The sequence below is a fragment of the Clarias gariepinus genome, chromosome 11 (assembly GCF_024256425.1).
Source record: "Clarias gariepinus isolate MV-2021 ecotype Netherlands chromosome 11, CGAR_prim_01v2, whole genome shotgun sequence".
NCBI lineage: Eukaryota > Metazoa > Chordata > Actinopteri > Siluriformes > Clariidae > Clarias > Clarias gariepinus.
In genome coordinates, this window is record NC_071110.1 from 13447136 (window position 1) to 13471339 (window position 24204).

At 36.5% G+C, this 24204-nt stretch overlaps 1 protein-coding gene across 1 annotated transcript in view; it reads right to left on the reverse strand.

The window, feature by feature from the left end:
- cog6 (component of oligomeric golgi complex 6) overlaps nucleotides 1–23886 on the reverse strand; it is a 42503-nt gene extending 18617 nt beyond the window's left edge. The window contains exons 1-8 of the mRNA XM_053507947.1: nucleotides 23718–23886; nucleotides 21824–21967; nucleotides 21643–21714; nucleotides 21499–21557; nucleotides 3521–3632; nucleotides 2577–2659; nucleotides 2423–2493; nucleotides 1964–2057 (exon numbers count right to left, since the gene is read on the reverse strand). Coding sequence (XP_053363922.1) covers nucleotides 1964–2057; nucleotides 2423–2493; nucleotides 2577–2659; nucleotides 3521–3632; nucleotides 21499–21557; nucleotides 21643–21714; nucleotides 21824–21967; nucleotides 23718–23855 — 773 coding nt within the window. The 5' untranslated portion in view covers nucleotides 23856–23886. The remainder of the gene's footprint in view (nucleotides 1–1963; nucleotides 2058–2422; nucleotides 2494–2576; nucleotides 2660–3520; nucleotides 3633–21498; nucleotides 21558–21642; nucleotides 21715–21823; nucleotides 21968–23717) is intronic.
- Nucleotides 23887–24204: the final 318 nt, after the last annotated feature.

The following is a 24204-nucleotide window of genomic DNA, read 5'->3' on the forward strand; positions in this document are numbered from 1 at the left end:
CAACTTCAAGAGTTTAAGTCATCTCCGTTCCTATTTATTTAAACCATTATTTTTAAGGACCTTCCGCCCCATCCTTCCATGTATTATACCGTTCTTAATGCAATTTCAAGAATTTCAAATCTCTTTCATTGATTTCTTTGCTTGATGCAGGCCAATAATTTGACCCTTCTGACGAGATTACTTTTTTGCCAGGCAGTTTATGAACAGTTTGACTGCAAAAAGAGATAACAGTATTTTTCTTCTTTGTCTGATTGACAAGTATTATTCACTGTTAGAGAATAATAAAATCAGAAGGATGTTAAAAAGCATAAATGCCAAAATATCATGTCAACATTGTTATGGTTGTAAAGTTTGTGAAATTTGTCCAAGATATTCATAATGATATCTTATGTACCTTGTGCAAAAAGCACTTGTGCAGTATCCCTTTGTGTAATTTCATTTAAAAATATGATGTATGATGTTCATCATGGCTCCCAAATGCAGTAAATACAATCCTAGTGACAGTTCAAAGCTTCCAAGAAAAGAACATAGTAATTTTCAGGGAAAAAAAGGGTTTGTTATAGACAGCCTTAAATGTATGAACGTCACATTTGTGTGAACGTTACAGTCGAACTGTTCATATGAATATAAAGCAATCACATTAGTTCTTAACAAATATCAGCTATGTTCTTATTGTCAGTAATCAGCTAGTGTATGAGTTTCAGAATTTTTAGCAAGCATTTACCACTGAAGCATTATTTTATAGGTGTACCTCTTAGGCAGGCTTTTAAGCAGGACATTTGCAAGCTATTAAGGCTGCCCAGACAAAGTCCTGTTTAATTCTATCCAGCAGCACCAACAATTTTGGAGCTAAGCAAATGTGTTTCAGTAACATTAGGCATTGTCCTCAACCTGTGTTGTTGTACTGCTTTTAATACAGTGCTTTTTAAGGTGATGCACAGCTAAATAAGGCTTGTCCAATTCAGTCAATTTAAAGGTGCCATTGTTTTTGGTTTCTTTTTACTCCATTATAGAATTGTTTTTGTTTCCGTTCTAATACCTTGGGTTACTCTAGAAAATGTTGAAAAAAAAAGAGTTAAATGTGTATTTTATCTGTTGTAGTATGCTTTAGTGTAAATCTGCCACCATGTGGTTATTATGATGAACCACAATGCATTTGTGGGGGGTCAAATGAGGGGCGTTCAAGTCAAACTGAGACTTTTGATTTTGCAGTTATAAGAGTTAAACCTACAATATCCCTATTTCTCAATTTAATTCCCATATACAAGCGTTTTACTAGGGCTTGAATACCATCAAGGTACATAGTTTTCCCATAAGAAATACTAGCACAGTAAACCTTTTTTTTTTAAACTGCATAAAACAAGTAAGAACATTGTGATTAGATCTGACAAATTAACCCGCTATCAAAATACAGAATTTTGCTATTGCTAAAGAAAAAATGCTTAGGGGCTAATTTTCTCTTCTAATGCTCAATCTAAATCCATTAGATTTCATTTAAAGATCACCTTGCATGACCTACAGTCACGTTTAAAATTTAGTACTCCCATTTAAATTCAATGTTTTGCAGAAGTTTTGGCAGTTTATTGGTCTAACATATTCAAGTGTGTGTTAACACAATGCAAAGAGGGAAGGACATAACCAATGGCTTTAGAGAAGCAATTGTTGCTGAAAAACCATTTCCAAACAATTTGGAGTTTCAGAAGTATGAAAATTTTACCATCAATTGCACTTTTTTAAAAAAACTATTTGCGCGTTCGCCATAGAATGCCTTTTGTACAAGCTGTTACTGCAGTAATGACAACATTTAAATCAGTGCATTAAGTCATTATGAACCTTATATTCGAAATTGTAATCAGAGTGATGTTACTGAATTTTTAAAGAAGTTTAATGCTGTACACCATTACGAGACACGGTTGTAACAAGTTGACACAGTGTCAGTGTGTATGCGTGTGTTTGTACTCACTTATAAAGAACAGGCCGGTCCTGTAAAGCTTCCATGGCCTGACTGAGCACAGGAGGAACATCACACGTCTCCTGAGTCAACCCCCGACACTCATCTATGATAAACCGTTAGAAAGAACCAGGGACAAAGAAAAAAAAAGGAAAAAGAAAAGAAAATGAGATGAAAAATCATCAAGAGAAAGAACAGATTTATAAATAATTTCCTTAAAAATTGGGGGTGTTTAATTTAAAAAGGAAATACAAACAAATGACCTCTATTAAATGCTTTTAATTATAATAAACGTAATAAGAACAGTAGGTAATTAGTCAGAATTTGTATGTGACTCATAAGATCCTTATAAGATATCCCTTACACTCCCTCACAACATCTGTGTCATGATTACAAAAATGTGTCACGTTTCTGAAATCGTGTTTTAATGTGCGTGTGCGAAAACATTCACGTTTGTGAACACACACTCACTCTGAGCCCAGCGGTACAGCTGCTCATACGATGTCTCCTGCAACACTGCCATTTGTTCCATGATCTCCAATCTAGGTTGAAACACACCACTTCAACAACACGAGAAAGAATTCATGTAAAAGTCAAAGCGAATTTTCTCTCGTGTTCCTCTCACCCTGCCGTTTGCTGGTTAGTCCTCAGCAGAACCTTCACGTCTTCATGGATATTCTTCACATGACTCAGGGCTTTAAAGAATTCCTGCATTCAAACAATAAGAAAAAAAAGTTAGAAAGTAACTTTGAAAGTGTGTGGGATATAATAAGCAGCAAGTGAACATTTTCATCCCTGAAGATGCAGCTGATGTATTGCATAAAAAAAATTTGAGCAGTTTTGACAATGGCCAAATTGTGTTTGCTCAGTTCATAATAATAAACAATGCCAACTTATATTCAGTAATTAGACAACTATGTGAAAGAGTAAAATGTCCATTACCTACAATATCTCACATCTTACTTGTTACCTGATGTACATTAAAAGCGTCTCACACTCAGATGCAGTTCTTCCCCAGTGTGTTGCAACAAAATTGGAAGAATACTATTTCCTTGCATTCAGATTTTTCTTCACTGAAACTAAGAGGCTCAAAATCTGTTACTGATGATGACCCTGTGCCTTATGTAAGCTCTATAAATACACCCTGATGTTAATACTACATTAATTCTACATTACATTTCAAATATATTTCATTTTACCATATATATTTTTCTATTTTTATCATACATTCTTTAATTTCTATATATTTCTATTTTATTTTTATTTTCATTATCTTATTAGTGGTATATTATGTAAAAACGATTTAAAAGTTTTTTAAATTCTCTTATTTGCACCGAAACTTTCTTTTGTACCTTCTTTTGTATTACTGAGGTCAACAGCAGTCGCATTTCACTTCATATACTGTGTATGACTGTGTTTGTGATGAATAAAATTTGAATAACCCACTGAACACCAATAAAAGGCCATCAATGCCTGAACTTACTAATGCTCATGTGACTGGATGAGCATAAAGCCCCACAGGCATGCTGGTCAGGTGTCCACATACTTTTGGCTATACAGTGTACATACCTCAGTGATTGGGTTGTCACGAGCATGGCGTAAAGTGGCCATTTCTTCACTGGATAGCTGGAATTTTGTAAGAAAGGCCTGGGCCACCTGTGCTCGCACTTCAAGACTGTGACTGGAAAAGAGAAACAATTACAATGAACAACAGAGCTAAACAAAAGTCCCCCAAGGTCAATACACTGAAACATACAATTTATTGATTTCATGTAAGAATTAGAGGCATGCATTTTAGTACAGACCCAGCCCCTACTATTCATTTACAGTGAATGCAATTTGTGTTAATGGTTTACTAAACGTCTGTGAGCTCTTAAGATTCTTTGAAATACAGCTACATATTCACCATCATAATTATTTTATGAAGTTTGTGACAGTGTGAGCACATACAAAGCCATAATTCTTCCAAGTGATACCGTGTCCAACACAAATCTGCCACTAGATGGCAGTAAAGATCTTCCCTTTATGTCTGTGAAGATTCTCAACCAATTGAGTTTCAATTCTCACAACTGTCATTTGAAAATGGTGGTTCAAACAGTTAAGCCTCTGTGTGAGACGACTCAAGCCCCAGGACCTCCACATTATCTGATTGAGCTCTGACCCCAGCCTGGTAACTCAGATGTGCAAAAAAGAGTTTCACTGAGCTATAAAGTAAATGTGACAAATAATTGAATCTTAATTTTATTAGGAAAAAAGGATAAGCAGAAGAAAAAAATATCCACTTCTGCATAACCATATAAACAAGCATGAACTGTCCTGTAGCAGAACAAAAGTGGTCATGACTCATGAACATAGCAACATACTGTAACCTGTAAGCTTCTCATGGGAGAACCATTCTCATCTGCAGCCTTGCTCCATTACTCAGCTGCCTTGTTTCCCACCACTTCTCCCCGTTCCGCACCAGCAAAATGATTTATAAGCTACAACTCAGCTTGATGTAGAACAACTAAATCATAGTGAAGTTTGTATAGACATCATGTTCTGGTAACTCTCAAAGGGCAGTTCCACAGGGGACTGTATGAGAAGTTGAAGCTGCCTTGTTTACATTCATCATCCAGTACATCATCCAAACCAGCAGAATCCTCCAGAAATTCTTAGCGCTATAAAGCAAAGCTTATCATTTGTGTTTGGGCATATAGTACTGCAATACCTGATGTTGCCAGTATTGATCAAGGTTTTGCATCTCTACAGTAGAGGATAACTAGAAATACCTTAATCTGGTTAAATATCCAGTCCTTTAGTGACTTAAAAAATTATTCAACATCTTATATCTTTGAAACAGTTGAGGATGACACAAATGAACTCCTGATCTTTTTTCCCCCAAACTTCAGCTCTCCAGTTTCTATGAGTCTGTACCCACTGTAGGCTCAGAACTTTGTTGTGGCCTGACAGGAGTTTAACTTCCGTTCTTCTCAAGATTTGATGGTTTTCATGTGATGCTTTTCTATTCACCTCGGTTGTAAAGTTATAGTTAATAATACTGTCCAGTCTAACAATTCTCATTTACTCATTACACAATTAAGCTAGGACAATTAAATGTGTTATAAAGTAGCTGGTGAATAAACTGCATCCTTTTTTCCCCGCTAATTTAGTCATGTCCAATTCCTCCTCGTCACTAGGGGGCTCCCACATTAAGCTACTACTACCACTCAATCGGAAGGGCCGAAGACTATCACATGTTTCCTCTGAACTACGTGACGTCAGCCACCCGCATCTTTTCAAACTGCTCGCACACGCACCATTGGGGCGTAACACACTCCGAGGACAGCGCTATCCGCTCCCTCCGCATGCGTGAACTCACAGACACCCCTGATTGATGGAGAGCCGTGAATAATGTGGGAGCACTAAGTACCTCTCGTCCCTCTAGAGAGAGCTCGACCAATCAGCTCTCTCTAGAGCTAGGGCTGCAAGAGGTTACAGCATCACGGGAATCGAACTCGCAATCTCCGAATATGTGCGAATGCTTTACCACTGCGCTACTCAATGCATTTTTATTTTTGTATTTTATAAAAAGTTCCATTTTATTTATTGACATTAACATTATATACACAGACCAAATTGCAACCGATTGCAATTGACTCAACAAGACTTCTGGGAGTGTGCTAGGATGTCTGGCACCAAGACGCTAGCGGCGGATTCTTTGCATGCTGTGGGTTGTGGGGTGGGGCCTCTGTGAATCAAACTTGATTGTCTGGTGCATCCCGTGGCTGTTCAAACGGATTGAAATCTGGGCAATTTAGAGGCCAGATAAACAACATTGAGCTCTTTGCCTGCTAAGAATATGGTGCACTTGGTCTTCTGATACCTTTTAATTTTCTGCTACATTTGCTTTTCTGTGGGATCGGACCCGATGGGCTAACCTTTGGTCCACACATGCATCTAGTAAATGAGCCTTAGGTGCCCATGATCCTGTCACCAGTTTACTAGTACAATGGATAATCAATGTTATTCAATTCACCTGGCAGTTGTGTTAGTCTTGTGGCTGATCGGTGTATCCTAATAGAATGATGGGAAATTAGATTTCATTCAATGCATTTTTCATGCTCTATGTAACTGCATCAACCAAACAGAATTGAAATTCATACACAAAGTATTGTCAGCCTGTCCCTATGTAATACAATAAAACACAGGAACCGACATCTTCCACAAACTGAAATGACACATCATATTTCTAAAACATAATTTAGTTGTTTTTTTGTTTTGTTTTTTGTCCTCAATGTCTCTTCATATGACATCATTTATAGATAGGAGAACTGTCATTTTTCTGTTTGATAGAGCATGTTATTATTCCACATTACTGCTCTGGCAAACTCATCCAAACTCATCCACCAAACAATACCTTATAGACCTATAGGCAACAGGAAAAGAAACAAATCTGTAAATTTAAGTGTCAAACACGGTAAACTCTGGTGGATAAAACAATAATAATAAATCCTACTATTCAATTGTATAAAAGAAGCATGAACCTGGCATAACAGGTAAATAACGCATTTAACAGTCATCACTAACCAGCAAAGCCTGGTGCGCTGAAGTTCTTTGCTTAATATTTAACAACATTCAATCAACATTCCAGCCTTTTTCACAGTTTTTCTTGGTTAAGGAAAGATTTACAGACTCGTGTGCAGATCCTGCTCATTTCTGAACATGTTCATGATGTGGAACAACTTATCAACAATAGGAGAGTGAATGTACACTCTCACTATCGTGTAAGGAATAAAACTTCCATTCCATACAGGAAATAGTCAAGTCAGATTAACTAAATGTCAGGGTTAGTGTAAATACACTACAGAATAGTTTATCTTCTCTGTTTTTTTTCTCCCCCCAATAAACAGTACTTAAATGAGTATACACCACAGTAATTTACAGTCCACAATTACAGTCAGTTCCTTCTACCTCTATTATAGCAGGTATAAACATTCACTTCTTACCAATCCTGAAGTGTCTTCTGTGATGAAAAACATTAAAAATTTTATTATTAGATTTAGATTATCTGCAACATTCATCATACAATTTCATGTGAATGAGACGTTGCTATAGAAACTCTAGAATATTAAAATAAGACATACAGTATCTGTGATTTAATTACAGCTAAAAAAAGGGTAGTGTTACTTTCAGAGCCATGCTATTCTAGGAAATTAAGATGTAATTAATAAAATCTTTTGCCCAATCGGACTTGAGAATTTAGCAGTGATATGGTATCACATAACTGTAACTTAAGGCTTTCTCACAGGGAACAGGATGTTTTAGGTGGAAGTAGTCATAAACGTCACCATGTGCTGTAAGTCATAATAATAGTAGATAATTAAGTGAAAGCACAGCTCGTGGGGGGAAGAGTGTGAACAAATCTTTCATCCGTGTGGAGTGTGCACATCGTCTGTGAGCTAGCTGTTTAACCGTGGCCTTGTGCAAGAGCCGTGTCATATCCTGTGACTTTATACTGTAACTAGTCCTTACTAAAGGTAATACAAATGTTTTTTAAAAAGTTCCAAAAGATGGGAAACTTTGCAGCTTTTACTTTGTTAGCAACTACCGAGATCTGCACTTGAGTGTCCGAATAAACTGCAAGACAACAATCATTTCATCATAAACTCTTTCCAATTCTAGTCCCGTAGTCATGAAACAAGCTACAGAATTTTATACACTCTCGAGAAAACGTCAAGAATACAAAAAAAGATGCCGCTCTTTCCTAAGCACGTCTTAGGTGTTTCTTTTTATACTGGTGGTACAATGGAGTTATCTTTTTAAAGGCAATTATCATACATCATCAGTGCATCATGATAGTATTATTAATGGTTTGAATGACTGCTTGGTGACAATGTTTATGGCACCTAGTGTGTTTAGTTTCTCCTTCCTCTGTGCTTCCTCCAGAATACCTGTACTTCCTTCTAGTGTATTGATACGCTTTTCTTTTTCTACAGTACTTGTAAATTTGGACAACAAGATTACTGTAGTGCATACAGTATAGCCTTACTTGTAATCCCAAAGAAAAGCAAATGTCGCACAGTATGCTGAAAAAACAAACAAACAAGAAACTCAAAACTTCTTGGGCCTGAGAGAAAGGTATCAGAACACTCAGTGTACCACAGCCAGCCAAGAAAGTCTATGTATAAGGTTGTTAATCCAGCCTCCAAATTCCCCAGATCTCAATTAGAACAAGATGTGCCAGATGTGCCAAACAAACAAGTCTGATCCATGGAGGCCCCACCCACATTGCACATCACCCCAACTGCCTGAAATGTCCTGGTGCCAGACACCTCAGCACACCCCCCAGAGGTATTCTGGAGTTTTGTCCCAAGAGCCTGTGCAATGTTATGCATTGTAATATAACTAAACAGTGTATAATTTATAGCACATCATATTCCTCAAAGCATTTAGTTAAGCCCTCCTGCCCTGTGCACCTGGAAGAGACCACGTCCATCAAGATGAAATGCTTCATCGTAGCAAGAAATAGCTTTGTACAGCGAGTGACTGTTCTTTCTGCAAAGACAAGTGGAGCCAAACCACAGCAAAAAATAATAAATAAAATACTAATCCTACTGCATAACAGTCACAAGACCCCCTCCTTCTAGGGGTCAAGCATACACCTCTTTAATTTACTCGCCCACTTGTTGAGAACATGCTGAAATATGACTCATCTGCCCATATAATTTTCTTCCACATTTCTGTAGATATGTGTGTGATTTTTTGTAACACTGCGATCTCAAATGTGCCTTTTTTTTTATAATGAGGGGTTTATGCACTATAATTCTGTTGCAATATTCTTCTCTGTGTAGTTTTCTAACTGCTTCTGCGCATCATCTGAACTAGGGGTAAGAAACACAAACTAAAAATTATATCTTGGCATTTTTGGAACAAAATACATCAAAAACTCTCAACAACAATAACAGACTGAACTACAGGGTTAAATACAATGATAAGAATTACACCAGAACAAAAATACCAGCAGGCCTACTTGCTCTGACGAAGCAGTTAAGTTTGCTATGAAATAGACTGCGCAGCTCCCAGAGTTGTCAAGGAGAAAAACAAACACATATTGAGGGCATATTAAATCAATTTTTTGGGGGCATAAGAGTTTTCAGGCTGTGAGTTCTACATGACACAAAGTATAATACACTCTCTTTAATGCAGTTACAGCGGCGCTAATTGCGTGCAGAAGAGTATTTTACACATGGTATTCCTAACACAACTTTTAAACTTTTTGATGTATTGCTAGCTGTTAGAGCTTGAATGCTACAATATTGCGGTGCAAGTTGTAAAAAGGTCAGGGATGTGTGGAGAGTGTGAGAGAGGAGAGACGCAAACACTGATACAGGTCATGTAATTCACCGTCAATATTAATAAAAATGTTGTCTCATCCTATATATTAGGGGTAGAAATCACCAGGGACCATCCAATACAATATTATCATGACACCCAAGTACTGATTTGATTTGTAATGCAATTCTGTAAGAATCAAGATTTTATAAATATATCTCAATTCATATTGACCCTGTAGGATTATAAAGAAATGGCAACATTTTACCATTTCCAAATGCAAACATACATACAAAAATGTAAAAATGACTTCATAAAAGTAAATTTTTTGAGTCAGTGTGGCAATACATGAATTGCCACATAGAAGAATACAGTTAAACCTTAGATTACGAGCATAATTTGTTCTGGAAGCGTGCTTGTATATCAAAACACTCATATATCAAATGAAATTCCCCAGAAAAAATAATGGAAACTCAAATGATTTGTTTCACAACCCAAAAATATTCATATAAAAATAAATAATACAAAATAAACAAAAATATAACAAATTAACCTGCACTTTACCTTTGAACAAAATCCAGACAAAGCAGTGTTTCCGATAGTGTGCGTGTACACACGCGCACACACGCACAAACACACGCACAAGCACTATACATGTACACAAGCACACTATCGGAAACACTGGTCTCTCAAAAAAAATCATTAACAAAAAACCTCTCTAAAGATACTCGCGCATGCGCACACACCAACACACGGAATCATAACGGAATCATTGTTTTTGAGTAAAAATAAAACAAATTATAAAACTAACCTACACTTTACCTTTGAAAAAAATCCCGACTGAGTAGTGTTTCCATTAGTGTTTGTGATTATGCGCGCACAAGCATGTGTATGTCTGAAGGCAAGAGGAGAGGAGTGTAGGACAACTTTCACACACAAACACACACGCACAAATACAAAAACACAAACAAACACTGTTTCTAAAAACTAATCTCGTAGTGCACGAGAGAGAAGAACCATTGGCTGTGTTGTGTTCACATGACAATCAGCAGACAAAGCATACTACTTGTATATAAAGACCTCGCTCGTTTATTAACTTAAAGTTTCTTTTTTTAAATTTTGATCATCTTGCAAAACGCAAAGGACCAAAGTTCTATGCAAGCCAAGGTTTTTGTCATTCAAAATACATTGATAATTTTAAAAAAGTTGATATATCACACAGCCATACTCTGTACTAAAATTTTCCATCATTAAGACAAAGTTTCTCTCCTGTTTTTCCTCATAAACTGAATAAACTGAGTCAGGATCATAATTATGCAGTATGTGTTTTCAATCACCATTTCCAGCCGTACATACTGCTTTCTTTCCCACAGCAACACGGATTCCTACTAAAACATAGCCAGCTGTGAATCAGTACCATGCCACAAAGTATGGCACGAACACTAAACTGCTACAAGACCCTAAGCTTAGCCAGTCCCCTGGCATAACTCTGAAATCTAAAATTATTTGTTTTTGAGAGTATGAAGCTTTGCTAAATAGGCCTGGATATAAAACGAGAGTTAAAGAGTTGTATTCTAGGCATACTGTTTTAAGATATTATTTTGGCCTGTTGCTTCAGCACACTCCATTACTCAGGTGTGGAATTACCTCCATCTTTGACTAATATGACTTGAGAATCTGCAGTGACATATTATTTTACCGTTGTTGTTATTTTTATTCTGGTATATGAGTAATTTCTCACCTGTGCAGAAAATTAGGTGGCAACTCAACTCATTATTATAAATCATTGATAGAAATGTCATTAAAGCCTACTTGTACAGTTGTCAAATATGACAATTATCAAGTATGAATGAAAATCATAGAATAAAAAGAATAGACCTGTCAGGGAAATGCAATATATTGTACAACCTGATGCATGTTTAATCAAAGTGCGTAGTCACTGACTTTCATTAAATGCTTCATGAAAAAGGCTTTTATAGAAAGGAAGTGTGCATTACTTTGGTGTGATTGTGTGTGAAACCGAAAGAATAAAGCAGAAATTAGGGTTTGTGTGTAACCCTATAACACTACCTGATTCTGCTTTAGTTCACTGCGTACAATATCAGTATCAGTATCTCTATTCAGATTTCTACACCAAATGAGTGTGATGCAAACCTGTCATTTTTTTTTCTGCATAAAATTTTTGTCATGGGGGTGAGTCAAAAACTATCCGCACTCCGGTTATATAAAAACTCCCACTACACGCACCGTCTTATCAGCGCTTTCTATTCAAGACCACTGTCTCCCCAGTCACTGCTGTGCAGGTGTGGACGTGTTACATTGTGCAAGCAAAAAGTGAGACATCTTTGCATGAAAAAAGAGCAGCGTGCAGTGATTAGTTTTTTGTGGTCTGAGCGTGTACCCAGTGCCAAAACAACTTACAGAAGAGCATAAACAGAAACATGTGGGCATCTGCAAACTAAATTTTATATTCCAAGAAAGCTGAAAGTTTCTTAAAGTGAATCATTACTGGTGATGAGACATAGATTCATCACTCCGAGCCTGAATTGAAACATTATTTTAAAAAAATAGTTCAACAATCAACAGTGCACTACAGTGAGATGCTTATTGAAGAGTTGAAGGCTAAACTTTGGATTAAACAGAGGGCTGCTGTCCAAAGATGTAGTGATTTTGCATAAAGATGCATGTCCACACACTTCTGCCCACACTGTTGGCACTCTGCAAAAAGTTATTTTGATGTGTTAAAGCATTCTCCCTATAGTCTTGCACTTGCTTTATTTACATTTACATTTAGGCATTTGGCAGACGCTCTTATCCAGAGCGACTTACATTTTTTATCTCATTACACATCTGAGCAGTTGAGAGTTAAGGGCCTTGCTCAAGGGCCCAACAGTGACAACTTGGTGGTAGTGGGGTTTGAACCTGGGATCTTCCGAACCGTAGTCCAATGCCTTAACCACTGAGCTACCCCTGGCCCCTTTATCAGACTTTCACCTGTTTGGAAGATTTACTTCTGATGAAGAAGTGAAGACAGCTGTGTCTAAAACATTTTAATAAAATTTCTTTATGACCACGCCAATGGAGATGCTGCTCAAACTCACTCATCGTCTATACCGCTTTATTCTGTCTACAGGGTCATGGGGGGCCTGGAGCCTATCCCAGGAGACGCGAGGCACGAGGCAGGGTACACCCTCTGCCCTGGAGGTGCAAAGCCAGAGTGCTAACCACTAAGTGTGTCACCTAGGAATGGTGCTTTTTAAAAAAAAAAAAAAAAAAAAAAAAAAAACATTCAATATAATGCATTTCACATTCCCTTATACTCTGCTTAAAACTACAGTATATACAATCACATTACACATTTAGGTCTTCACATTGGTTCAATCGTTACTCACAACCTCATTGTGATCTTGGCAAACTCATTAAATGATTATTAAGTCATGCACCAATGGTCCTATAGGGTGTTCAGTAAGCTGTCTATCTCACCGCCGCACATCCACAGCGCAGCATTTAACATGGAAAACTATTTATCTTCGGCTTCACAGCGCCAGTCCTGCAGCTAAACCATAACTTACAAAACTCTATTTAGAAAACTACACATATCCGTCTTTTCTTCATCCTGATACAGATGCAAAGTGTAGCTATGTGTGATGGGGGTACGAGAATATATTTCCGTCCCCGTGCTCATGTTTCAGTGTGCCTGCCCGCTCATGCATCCTCAATCCAACTGGGCCATGAAATCATTCAAAAGACTGGCAGATGAACGAACGGCCTCGTGAAATGCACAGAGCAGTCACCCATGCACTGAGACAAAGTAAACTTTCCTTAAACAGCCAGTGGCTTGACTGTAAACCCACTTCTTATTGATTGAACAGTTCATGCCTCCTGGCTAGGGTTATTTGCGGCATAAGTACAAGTTTTTGTCAAGATTTTGATAACATGAAATTCCCTGTCATTTCCTGCATCGGAGCAAACAAACAGGAACCATTTGTTCAAAATGTGTGCATTTTACATAACATTCCATATAACATCTTATGTTAACCCCAGATATATAAAACCTGTATACAGTTACGAACCTTAAACCTGTCATAAATTACGATGCAAATGAAGTTTAACATTAACAAATTATAAGCATTAAAAATTTCAGTGTTTTCAAAAATTACAGTCACACACACTGTACAGTATGTAAACCACATAAATCCAATTTATAGAAAAGAATAGATCAGACTCTTTCTCCTGTGGAGACGAGGTCTTTTGAGCACTACTGAAGGTACCTTTGTGGTGGCCTGGTGCTTTGCTAGTGCAGCAGCATCTCTACTGAGATTGGACAAGCTGATAAAGAGGGACAGCTCAGTTTTGAGGTGTCCCCTGGACAATGTACAGGAGGTGGGAGAAATGAGGATGGTAGTTAAGCCATCATCATCACTGGAGAATGACTCTTACCCCCTGTATGAAACAGCTTCATCTCTGAGCAGCTCCTCCAGTGACAGACTGTTACATCCTTAGTGACTGAAAAAGCGATATTGAAGGTCTTTTTCTTCTTGCTGCTATTAGACTGTACAATCAGAGCTGCTCCCAATGAACCACTTAGTGCATACTGTCATTATTACAGTGACAATAACAAGAAGAGTTACTGGATCTTAAATATAGCTACACGATATAGTTACAATATCTTACATTTTTGTGCAGTAGAAACTGTGCAATATTATATTACTTAATGAAGGTGTGACTATTGTATTGTTTTTTTTCCCTTTCTTTAGTATTTATACGCCATAAGTACTGTCACTACTTTATGTTTGCACATTGTTCTCAGCTGCTCTAACGTAGAACTTTCCCGACTGTGGGATGAATAAAGGTATCTCATCTTATTTAAGAACCTTCTTGTCATTCCATAATTAAATAGATTCTACATGTTCAACTAATTATTATTCTTTCATGTGTATCATTTTTGTCATGTCTAATAATTTATCATGAGGAATAATTTAACATCCTTTACTTCATTTAAAGCACTCAGTGATGATATTGGGGAATATATTAACAATTTGCATTAATAGTTACTAAATATCAATATCTTGTGCTATAATATTTCATAAAATTATTAGTTATACATCATTAAAAAAAAGAACACCAAACACTAGAGAAACTATTATAATTATTAATAAACAAAAGTTTCATAGAATGTGTTAACAAGCTCTCATTTCTGCTAGTGAAAGTTTCTTTCAACAAAACTTCCGGCGGTGGACAATCAGTGCTACCAGGTGCTTACGTGTTTGCCTGTCCTCGGGCTTCTTTTATTCAGTGCCCGTTTTCCTCTCATCACTAGGGATGGCTGTCGTGTTCTTCGGAGAGCAAGCGACGCCGCTGCATTGAGTGATAGAGAGGACGTGGGAGGCAGACAGAGGGCGCGAGGCACTTTCTCATCTAGACATGATACTCATTTGTCACTGAAACCAGGCTTGTCTAAGAAGCTTTCAGGTGATACACACTGCTTGTAAATTAGGTAGAAAAGGACAGGAAAGCATTTTTATTTTTTTTTGCATAAAATGTTCTTAGCATACTGAAAGCCACCACTATCTATCGCATCCTTCGAACTAAATAATAAGAAACTAGAAACTCACTTTTCAGTAAGGTAGGGAAAAACATAACAGGATTATTTATTTTTTCCTCAATCTAAAATGTCATGTCAAGCCCTTGACGGTACATCTCAAGTCAAATAAAAAAAGGTCAGCACTTAGGTCTATACAATGAAGTCCAGCACAAAGAACGAGACAGATAATCAAAGGTCAGTTGGGAGAGTTTTCCAGGCTGGAAAAGCTGACACCAGCAGTCTGCGGTTTAATATTTTATATCCGTTTGTTATATCTGTTTGTTCATTTTAAAAAAGTAAAAAAAAAAAAAAATGGATCCTATGTCATTGTCTTGTATCTCCCATAGCTTTCTCTCGGAGGTATACGAGACGTCAGACAAGGTTACAGAGCAGCTGGACAGACAGGGACACTCCCATCTGGCCAAATCTATTGTAGCCTTACTGATGGAAATGTCACTAAGACAGAGTCGCTCCCAAAGGGCCTGGGGGACAAAATGACAATGCCAACCGGCACACTCTATATTTATTAAACATTCTGATTTGTTCAGGAGACTTTCCCCCGGATAATAGAAATGCTATTTACTTCCTTAATGCATTTTCAGAACATGAGTAGAAAGCATAATAGGATCATGTTTACAGAATAAACTGCACAAGTGTTTTATAAAGCTAAAATGTCAGCATGATCTGTGGTCCTAGGCAGAAGTATAATAATGTGAGGACTGACGTTACATTTTATTTTACTATTGCAGCTGCTGTGCAAGTATTCAATCTCCTAGAGTTGGGGCAGTCACAATTATTACATTCATGTTGATGAGTTTTGTTATTCAACTAACTGGAATGTGATTGTTATTTCTGTGAACTTCATAATAGTCCTCTAAAATGTGTGTGTACACCTCATGTCACAGCCATTTATCGACAGAGACTGTAACAATAGCTTAAATATAGAAAACCTATTACTGAGATACAAGAAAAAGAATTGTGAGTAATGAATAATTCACTGGCGAAAAGGTCAGCGGCGTTTTAAAACTAGAAAGATTAATTTGCCAGAAGAGCTGCTCTCCACCTGCAATGCCTTATTAAAATAATGAAATACAGGCCACTTAAAATTCCGCCCAGTATATTTGTTCTTTGCAAAAGGACATCACTATTCCAACACCAATAGTCACAATCTGGATTTAAACAAACCTAAAATTAGTACTAAATCAGAGATTCTGCATTTACCATATTAGTGTCAAATCATTATTAAATCCGAATTAAATCCGAATTAAAACATCAATTTCCCATGGAATCATTATTAAATCAGGATCAAATCAGCGCATAAGAAACAGAATCCGGATTAAATCATGATCCAGTAAAATGTGCACACAGGATCTGTACTAAATTAATGTCAAATAAGTATTTAATTTAATTTCATTTATATAGCATTTGTAACACTAGACAAATTATGGAAATACATATTCTACTTATTCAAGAAATATATAGATTTATAAATATACTGTATATGGCAAAAACATAATACTTGTGCTAAAAAGTTTCTCCCCGAGGTAAAAAAGTAAATTTTCGGATCGGAACATTTGCTTAATACAATTTATTGCCCTTTAATGCAGTGTCTGTACTTTTTTTTTTTTATCTTTCAATTATCTTAATTGTCATTTAAGCAATTTAGAAACTTGGGCAGATTTTACATGAAAAGACATAAACCTGAAAAAGTGTATTATTCTAAAATGCTAAATTGTTGTGATTGCAACATGAATTTGACGTTGGTTACAGACACTACAGATTTTTTACAAAAGATTTTCACCAAAAACTGATTTAAGCAACAATTTTACAGGTCATATGCTTGTAGAAGCTTACACCAATGTTAGTATCAAAACTTAAACAAATATGATAACCTTACATTTTAAAGTATTATTGTTTCAAGAGAGACAGTATAACCCTGAAAAATTGGTACATATAAAATCATTACTCCAGTTTAAAATTTTTTGGGAAGCAAGATCAGTCACTTCTAAAGTATATTCTTTGTCGCACACGTCTGTATTATATGTATAAAAAATATAATTAAAAAATTGTATAATAACAAAATCAGCACCATGACTGTGTTTTGGCTGATAGCTTTATCAACTTGACTGGGGCAAGGAAAAACTTCCTGAGATGAAAGGAACCAGACTTAAAAGGTCACCATCCTTATCTGGTGGTACCAGATAACACGGCCATAAATAAACCCATCCTGTGACGGTGTACTGTATGGTTAAATGAGCAATTATTTAACAGGAAATGTGTTTATGCTGACATGAAGTCCATTTTCTTGAGGTCACTTACTGTTCAGTGATGGAGACCTGGGTATTAATCTGTTTGTGATCATTTCAGTCGCAAAACTATGAGCGTGACTTCAATCATAAGCCATCATGATGTCGGGTATCAGTCAGTAAATTAAGCTTTTATATCACTGTCGTAAATAAAAAAATAATTAAAATCAGTTCAGCCTCATAGATTATAAATTAATATAAGTGTAATGTTAAATGGAATATATAATTCAGAAATCTTTTTTTTTTTTTTTACATTCCATAGTCTGAAGTCAGTGCTACTGAAGCATGAAGTCACCAGATGCCCATCAGTGCTGTGGCAATGTGCCAGTGGCAGATGTTGTTGCACAAGGTCAGAGACACGGTAAACCTGCACCGCTCAGCTCCAACAGTCGCTTTCTGTACACAATCACTTTCAACCTTGTTCTATCACTCAGACTCTCACAATGTGCATAAATCACTCTACTTTTCTTTTGCGCGATCCATCTCTCTCTCTCTCTCTCTTTCTCACATGCCAATGTTTCATCAGACGAGACATTCTGCTGAGCGGTCCTGTCACCTCCTCGATCACTTCTCCCTCTAATCAATTATGCCCAAATGAGTTTTATTGGCAGCTTCTCAAAGGCTGTAAACAAGTCTGTGTCACTAGCAGGGGCCGTGAATCTCATCTGTGGGTGGTGGAAAGCGATGGAAATGCTCAGTCTGAAGAGTTGATTCATCGCTCGCTGGACGGTGTAGTCTCGTCTTATTGCCCAGGGGCAAGTGTTATTGTCTCCCTTATCTCTCCTAGGCCACAATCAGTAGAATTCACAATGAGCAGCCAACAAGAGATATGACACCATTAATTACACATGCTGCGCTGAAGTGAAGAATAACACTCGCGGAGACGGCTTATGAATCATTCATCGGCCCTCATCAAAAGTTGAATTTCTAACTTATCTACAAATCTCTATACGCTCATTTATATTTCTTAGATGAAACACAAAATGGAAGCGCAAAATCCAACTAAACATCAGACAAAAGGCTTGACAGAGGTAAGACAAAATGGTTATGGGTTACAGCAGAAATAATGAAAGAAAAATTGAGCCATAAATCGCGATTGCTTTTACCAAACTGCAGAAATAGAATCAGTTATGAGAAGTTTTTCACTGGAGTGACTGACTTGCACTTCACTTGAAAAGGCAGAAACGTCATTTTTGTATTTATGTTCCAGTAAAAAGTAGCTCTAGTCACTAATTACGCTGATAACGAATGCAAAGTGAAACGAAGTAAAGGTCAGAAGTAAGCGATCATAATGTTTCTTGTTGTAGAATTACTGTTTCTGGATACGCTGTTTAAAACCGCAGTACAACTGGATTTTTTCCAAAAATCCTTTTGTCAATTTTAATTGCTTTGGATAAAATAAACATCAGAAATATATAGTCCCCTCGCCATATACAAATGCACAGACGTTCACACAAGCCACCTGATCAGAGCAAGCCGTATATTATTTCTGCTTTTTTACACTTTTGTATTTTGTGATACTGTCTTTATTACTTGATTTACAGTCCTGGCGTAGCCCTCCACAAGCTTCTCATAAATCATTGCTAGAACTTTTGCCCATTCCTCCTGACAGAACTGGTTTGAGGACGGTTGTCATTTCAGCACAACAACAGGTTTTTATTTCAGTCCACAAATTTTCTTTAGGATTCAGGTCAGGGCTTTGTGATGGCCGCTCCTATACCTTATTGTCTTCATGCTATTTTGTTACTACTTTGTGGAGATACTTAGGCTCGCTTACTATCGCAACTGCATCCAAATTTTAACCATCTTGAGATTCAATAATTCCGACATTACTAATGAGCTTCTGGTCAGAAATTCCCATGAACACACTCCTAAACCTCGTGGAAAGCCTTCCCAGAACAGTTGAAGCCGTTATAGGTGCAAAGGGTGGGCCAACCACATATTAAACCCTATGGATTCAGAATTGGATGCTACCCTAGTGAAAGCAGGTGAGCGAACACATTTGTCAATATACTGTACCTTTAATGTGTAAGTGTACTGCAAATGAGCAAGCAAGAGTGATAGCGATTGATTCAGGGTTTTTTCTGCATGTTTCTTATTACCGTACTGCATACATTTTAAAGGACAGACAGAGCTATTGTCGCTCTCTGCAGAATCTTCACTGCAAACAGTGTTGGTTCAGATCAACATGCTCTCTGGTATTTAGTTTTATTTTTTTATGACTCTTCCATATGTGGAAAACCTGATTTTCCCAAGATTTTCATAGCCGTGTTATAAATAGCAAAATTTTTTTTTTTTTAAGACTGTAATTAAAGGGATACTGTTACTGTTTTTAAATACCCCAGGATTCATTATTACCCCATTACTAGCCAACCTTCACATATATAAACTTTTCGTTTGTAGGCGCATTGTGAGTGTAAACAACGGAAACCTGTACACTTACTCTCAACCACTCTGCTACTGGATTTTAAAGCCACCCCAAAAATAAGGAAATCGTGCTGTCAGTCAGTCATGCACTCAAAGGCTAAGATTCCTGCAACAGTCTCTATACTTCTTATCCTGGAAAGGGCCGCGGGAGGCCTGGAGTCTATGCCAGGAGACACGGTGCGGTACACCCTGGATGGGGTGCCAATCCATAGTAGACAAACCGGTACTTTTAGAATTATTCATGATTCATAGGGTGGGGTGGGGAGGGGAGGGGTGAGAGGTGGTGGGTTGTAAACGTCACCCATGCTGTTCAAAGCTTACAAGAAGCAAATTATTTTTACATATGGCCTTTCATTGCAGAAACGAGGTAAAAGTTTATATTTATCGGCATGCCTGAGGATTTTATTCCTTCGTGTCTCCCTAACAGTGTTGGCCAAAACTATTAAGACTACATACATCATGTATACTCACTAATTAGTTCTCGCTTATTGGCTGAGGAGTTGTGTTAATTAAAATCAGCAGGTTTAGTTAATGAATGGAACAAATATGTGACAGGACTTTTATTTTCCGAAGCCGGGATGTCCACCTCCACACAAACATGCCTAAACGTGCGAGGGAATTCTTAAATGAATTGCATATTTCTGTACATGATCTTCACCAACACCAGATGTCTTTTTAACTCTACAGTATGCCTAGCCAGATCCAGCAGGTTTTAAAGAACAAAAACTTTAAATACGAAATATTTACTTTTGTATAGCAATTTCAATAAATTACATTTTTATTTTTAAGAAATGAACTTATCTTGGCTGTGATTATTTTAACACTTTGAGAATGTCATTAAAACACTGAATTTCACTTTTGTCTTAATACTTTCCACCCCACTGTACATGTGGCTTATCCTTTGATACAGAAACTATACCTTATTTTATCAAGTTAATGTTATTAGAACATTATGTAAATTAAAGCTGCCAGTATCATCAGAGATACTGCTTTGAAAAACAACTTGTGACTATAATCAAGACTTTAACAGCATTGTGATATAATAACTGTTCTGCAATAACATGCACACTGTTTTAAAATACAACAGAAATAAGAAAACCGGATCAGTTCTCTTTCCATCCCGAGGAAAGCTCACATATTTCAAGTGCACAATGTTAAACAATGCATGTTAAGACAAAGCTCATACAATAACGCGCAAATGCACTAACAAAGAGTCCAAACCCTGGTCTTAAGGTTTACTTTTAATACCATCCCATACTGATAAACATCTGTTTTAATTCCACTGGTGATCGATTAGAGTTACACAAAATATTCTGCTTCAGTGTTAAATCTATTCATCCTGGTAATTAATTAGATCAGTTTGCACTTTAAAGCAGTGCAGCTTTAAGAGGCTAAAAAAAAAATGCAGACCCTCAGCAGATTTATATTCCTCATACATATGCTATTGCTGTGCTGAGAGATATCGAGCTGTAATCCTTTGTTTGCGCTCAACCTTCCGGAGACAAGGATCTTCTTTTAACCAGTAGTAAAGGCAAAGCCAGGTTCAAAAGCACTCGTTTCTTTAACACATGCAGTTATTCAATTTTAAAAACATTCTTTTTGTTTTATTTTATAAGAAGTCTGATTGAGCCAGCAAGAAATAAATTCTCACTGTACGGCTATTTCAGGACCGAATTTTGTAAGCAAAATCATGTACAATCCAGAAACATTTTCCAGGATAGCAAACATGAACTGTAATTCGCTTTACAATTCTTGTAATGTCCTTAAAGGACATACTGAGCGTTAAAATAAAAAAAATAAAAAAATAAAAACGTTTTCATAAATAAACTAAATTAAAAAAAAAGTTTAAAGTCAAACAACAGCTACTTTCTGTGTAAGTCTAAAATGTAAGATTTCACAGTTTTAATTCGACTTACTTTTCTCCTTGCAGTTTGTTTGTTTTCAAAATCAGGTCCTGGGTTTGTTCCTTAGCTGCCTATTTGCAAAAAACACAACACTTTTACTACACCAAAAGAAAAGATTTTGGCCAAGAAAAGCTACAGATTAAAAGATCAGTATACCTTTAATCTATTGGTCATTTCCTCACAACAGGAGCTCATAGCTTGGACATCTTCATGTATACTCTCCAGCTCCTATGTATTTAAGAGAAAGTTTTACAGCAGTCACCTTTCAAAAAATATATATATATAAAATACGTTCTCAGTATTAAACTAATGTATCATAGACTAGAGACAAGCATACCTCTTTGACATCTTTAAATATCCGCACAAATTCTTCATTGATTGATAAACTGCGCCGCTCAATGTCGCCTCGCAGGTTTCTCCGTGTGCGAAGACTGTTTTCAGTGAAGAAAACGGATAGAGACTTCAAAGCCTCCAGCATCTCCTAATTGTGAAGAGAAGGTCAAGTCAATCTTTATATAATATTAGGCAAAATATAATATAATATAATATTAGGCAAAAAACAGCTGTCAGTGAAGATAAAAGCAATAAGAAAGCAGAAGAAGAAGATAAAACCATGCACTGAAAATGACAATATATTAAAGGAGGGGAAAGATATAAATGAAGAGATCGCTTTGATATTTTTTCAACTTTTATTTAACTTTTTGTGTAAAATTAAACTAAAATATTAGATTGGCATGTTAGGTACAAAAATGTTAGTCTTAAATCAACCATGTGCAACACTGTAAATAATAAAACAATAAAAAGAAGAAGAACTTTGGGGAAATAAATCATAAATGACTGGAAACTAAAAAAAAAAACATTGCAGTGAAAAACTACATATATATTGACATATACACATAAACCAATAAATACGCAAATGCATAATCATTTATTATTTATATTAGTAGTAGCAGCAGCAGTAGCAATAATATATTAATAACTGACATCTATTGACTTCTATCTAATTTAAACTTAAGTAGCTTGTGAACAGGAATAATAGCATGACTCTTTCTCCACACACACACATTCAGTAAGATATAAAAGTTACTGCCCCCTTCTTTAGGTTTGTGTGTGTGTGTGTGTGTGTGTGTGTGTGTGTGTGTGTGTGTAAAATCATAATAAAAATCATCTGCCCACAGCGGGTCTCGGTATTAGACAAATACAACCTCAGAAAGACAACAACATAAAACTAAAAGGGAAAGTTGCAGCCAGGTGCTGCTCATCACCAGCAAGTGATTTAAACTGTTGCTGCACATCAATCTGAAAGCGCATTTAAACCATTAAAATAAAAACATTTCCAAAAAATTTGAAGTTTATCATTATACATTGAGAAAGATTATTCACAAGTGAAAAGCATTCAAAACAGTTGCCAATCTTTCAAGCAGTGGACGTCCCAGCGCGTTCACCCCAAGGTCAAACCATACAATACTCGGAGAAATACAAACAAAACCCAAGAGCTACATCTCAGACCCTACTGAGAATGTAAAATGTTAAAAACCATGACAGCACAATCAGAAGAAGACTGAACAAGTAGTTTGTTTGGAAGGTTTGCTAGGAGTAATCCTCTTCTGTCTAAAAACAACATGGAAACATGGCGAAAGTTCACAAAATTGCATCTGAACAAACCAGAATGATTCTGGAACAATGCCCTGTAGACAAATGAGACCAAATTTGTTTGGTCTTAATGCTCAGCATCTCATACCCACTGTCAAGCATGGCGCTGTAGGGGTGATTATGTAGACGATTAATTGCCCAAAAACCTCAGTAAACTGTAGCAGTTTGGGGGGCTTGAATTGGGAATGATTACTTCAGGTCATTGCTGCTAAAGGGGATCTAAAAGCTGTTGAAATTATGGGGAGTCTTTTTTTTTTTTTTTTTTTGGCTTTATGTTTGTTACATAAATAATGTCACGGTTAAGGTTTAATATATATATGTTACCTGTCTGTTTATTCTTAACTAGTTGGTTGTTTAGCTAATTAATAAGTTAAACTAGCTAACTCGTTTTAGAATATTTCTCAAATATGCATTAGAAATATCTGTAGCTTGTTAGTAAATGACATTACGTTACAAACTTACATCGTATAATGTATCTGTAAGAGTGTCACAAACATGACTTTAACTCTACGTGCATTAGTTTAACACCTGCTAGTTAGCCAGTTAGCCTTCTAGCATTGAATGCATCTGTCTCTTACCTTGTCATTATCCAGCCTGGTTTCCAAAATCTTATTAAGCTTCCTCGACAGCGGATTATTAGTCTGAGAGGACACATTACCGCTGTTTGAGATCAGACTCGAACTGTCAGATGGAATATCCACTTTTGTATCTGCCATTATAAACAAACCACGTCAACCACCAGGAAGCTGTTTTGAGCAGCGCAGATATTCGTCCGTCCGCTACACGCGACACTCAAAAATGGGTTCCGGCCTCAGCTACTTGTACTTATAATAAACAGAAATACATTTTACAATGCAAATTATAAACTACAATATTATTAATAATCTAAATAATATTTCTAATTAACATGATAGTATAAAAAATAAATCATCATTTTTTTATCATATGAAATATTATAATAAGACTACAGTATAATTGCATGCTTTACAAGCATATTATTCCTTGAATTAAAACTCAATTTAAATAACTGTTGTTAAATCATTTTACATTATCATAGTGTGTAAA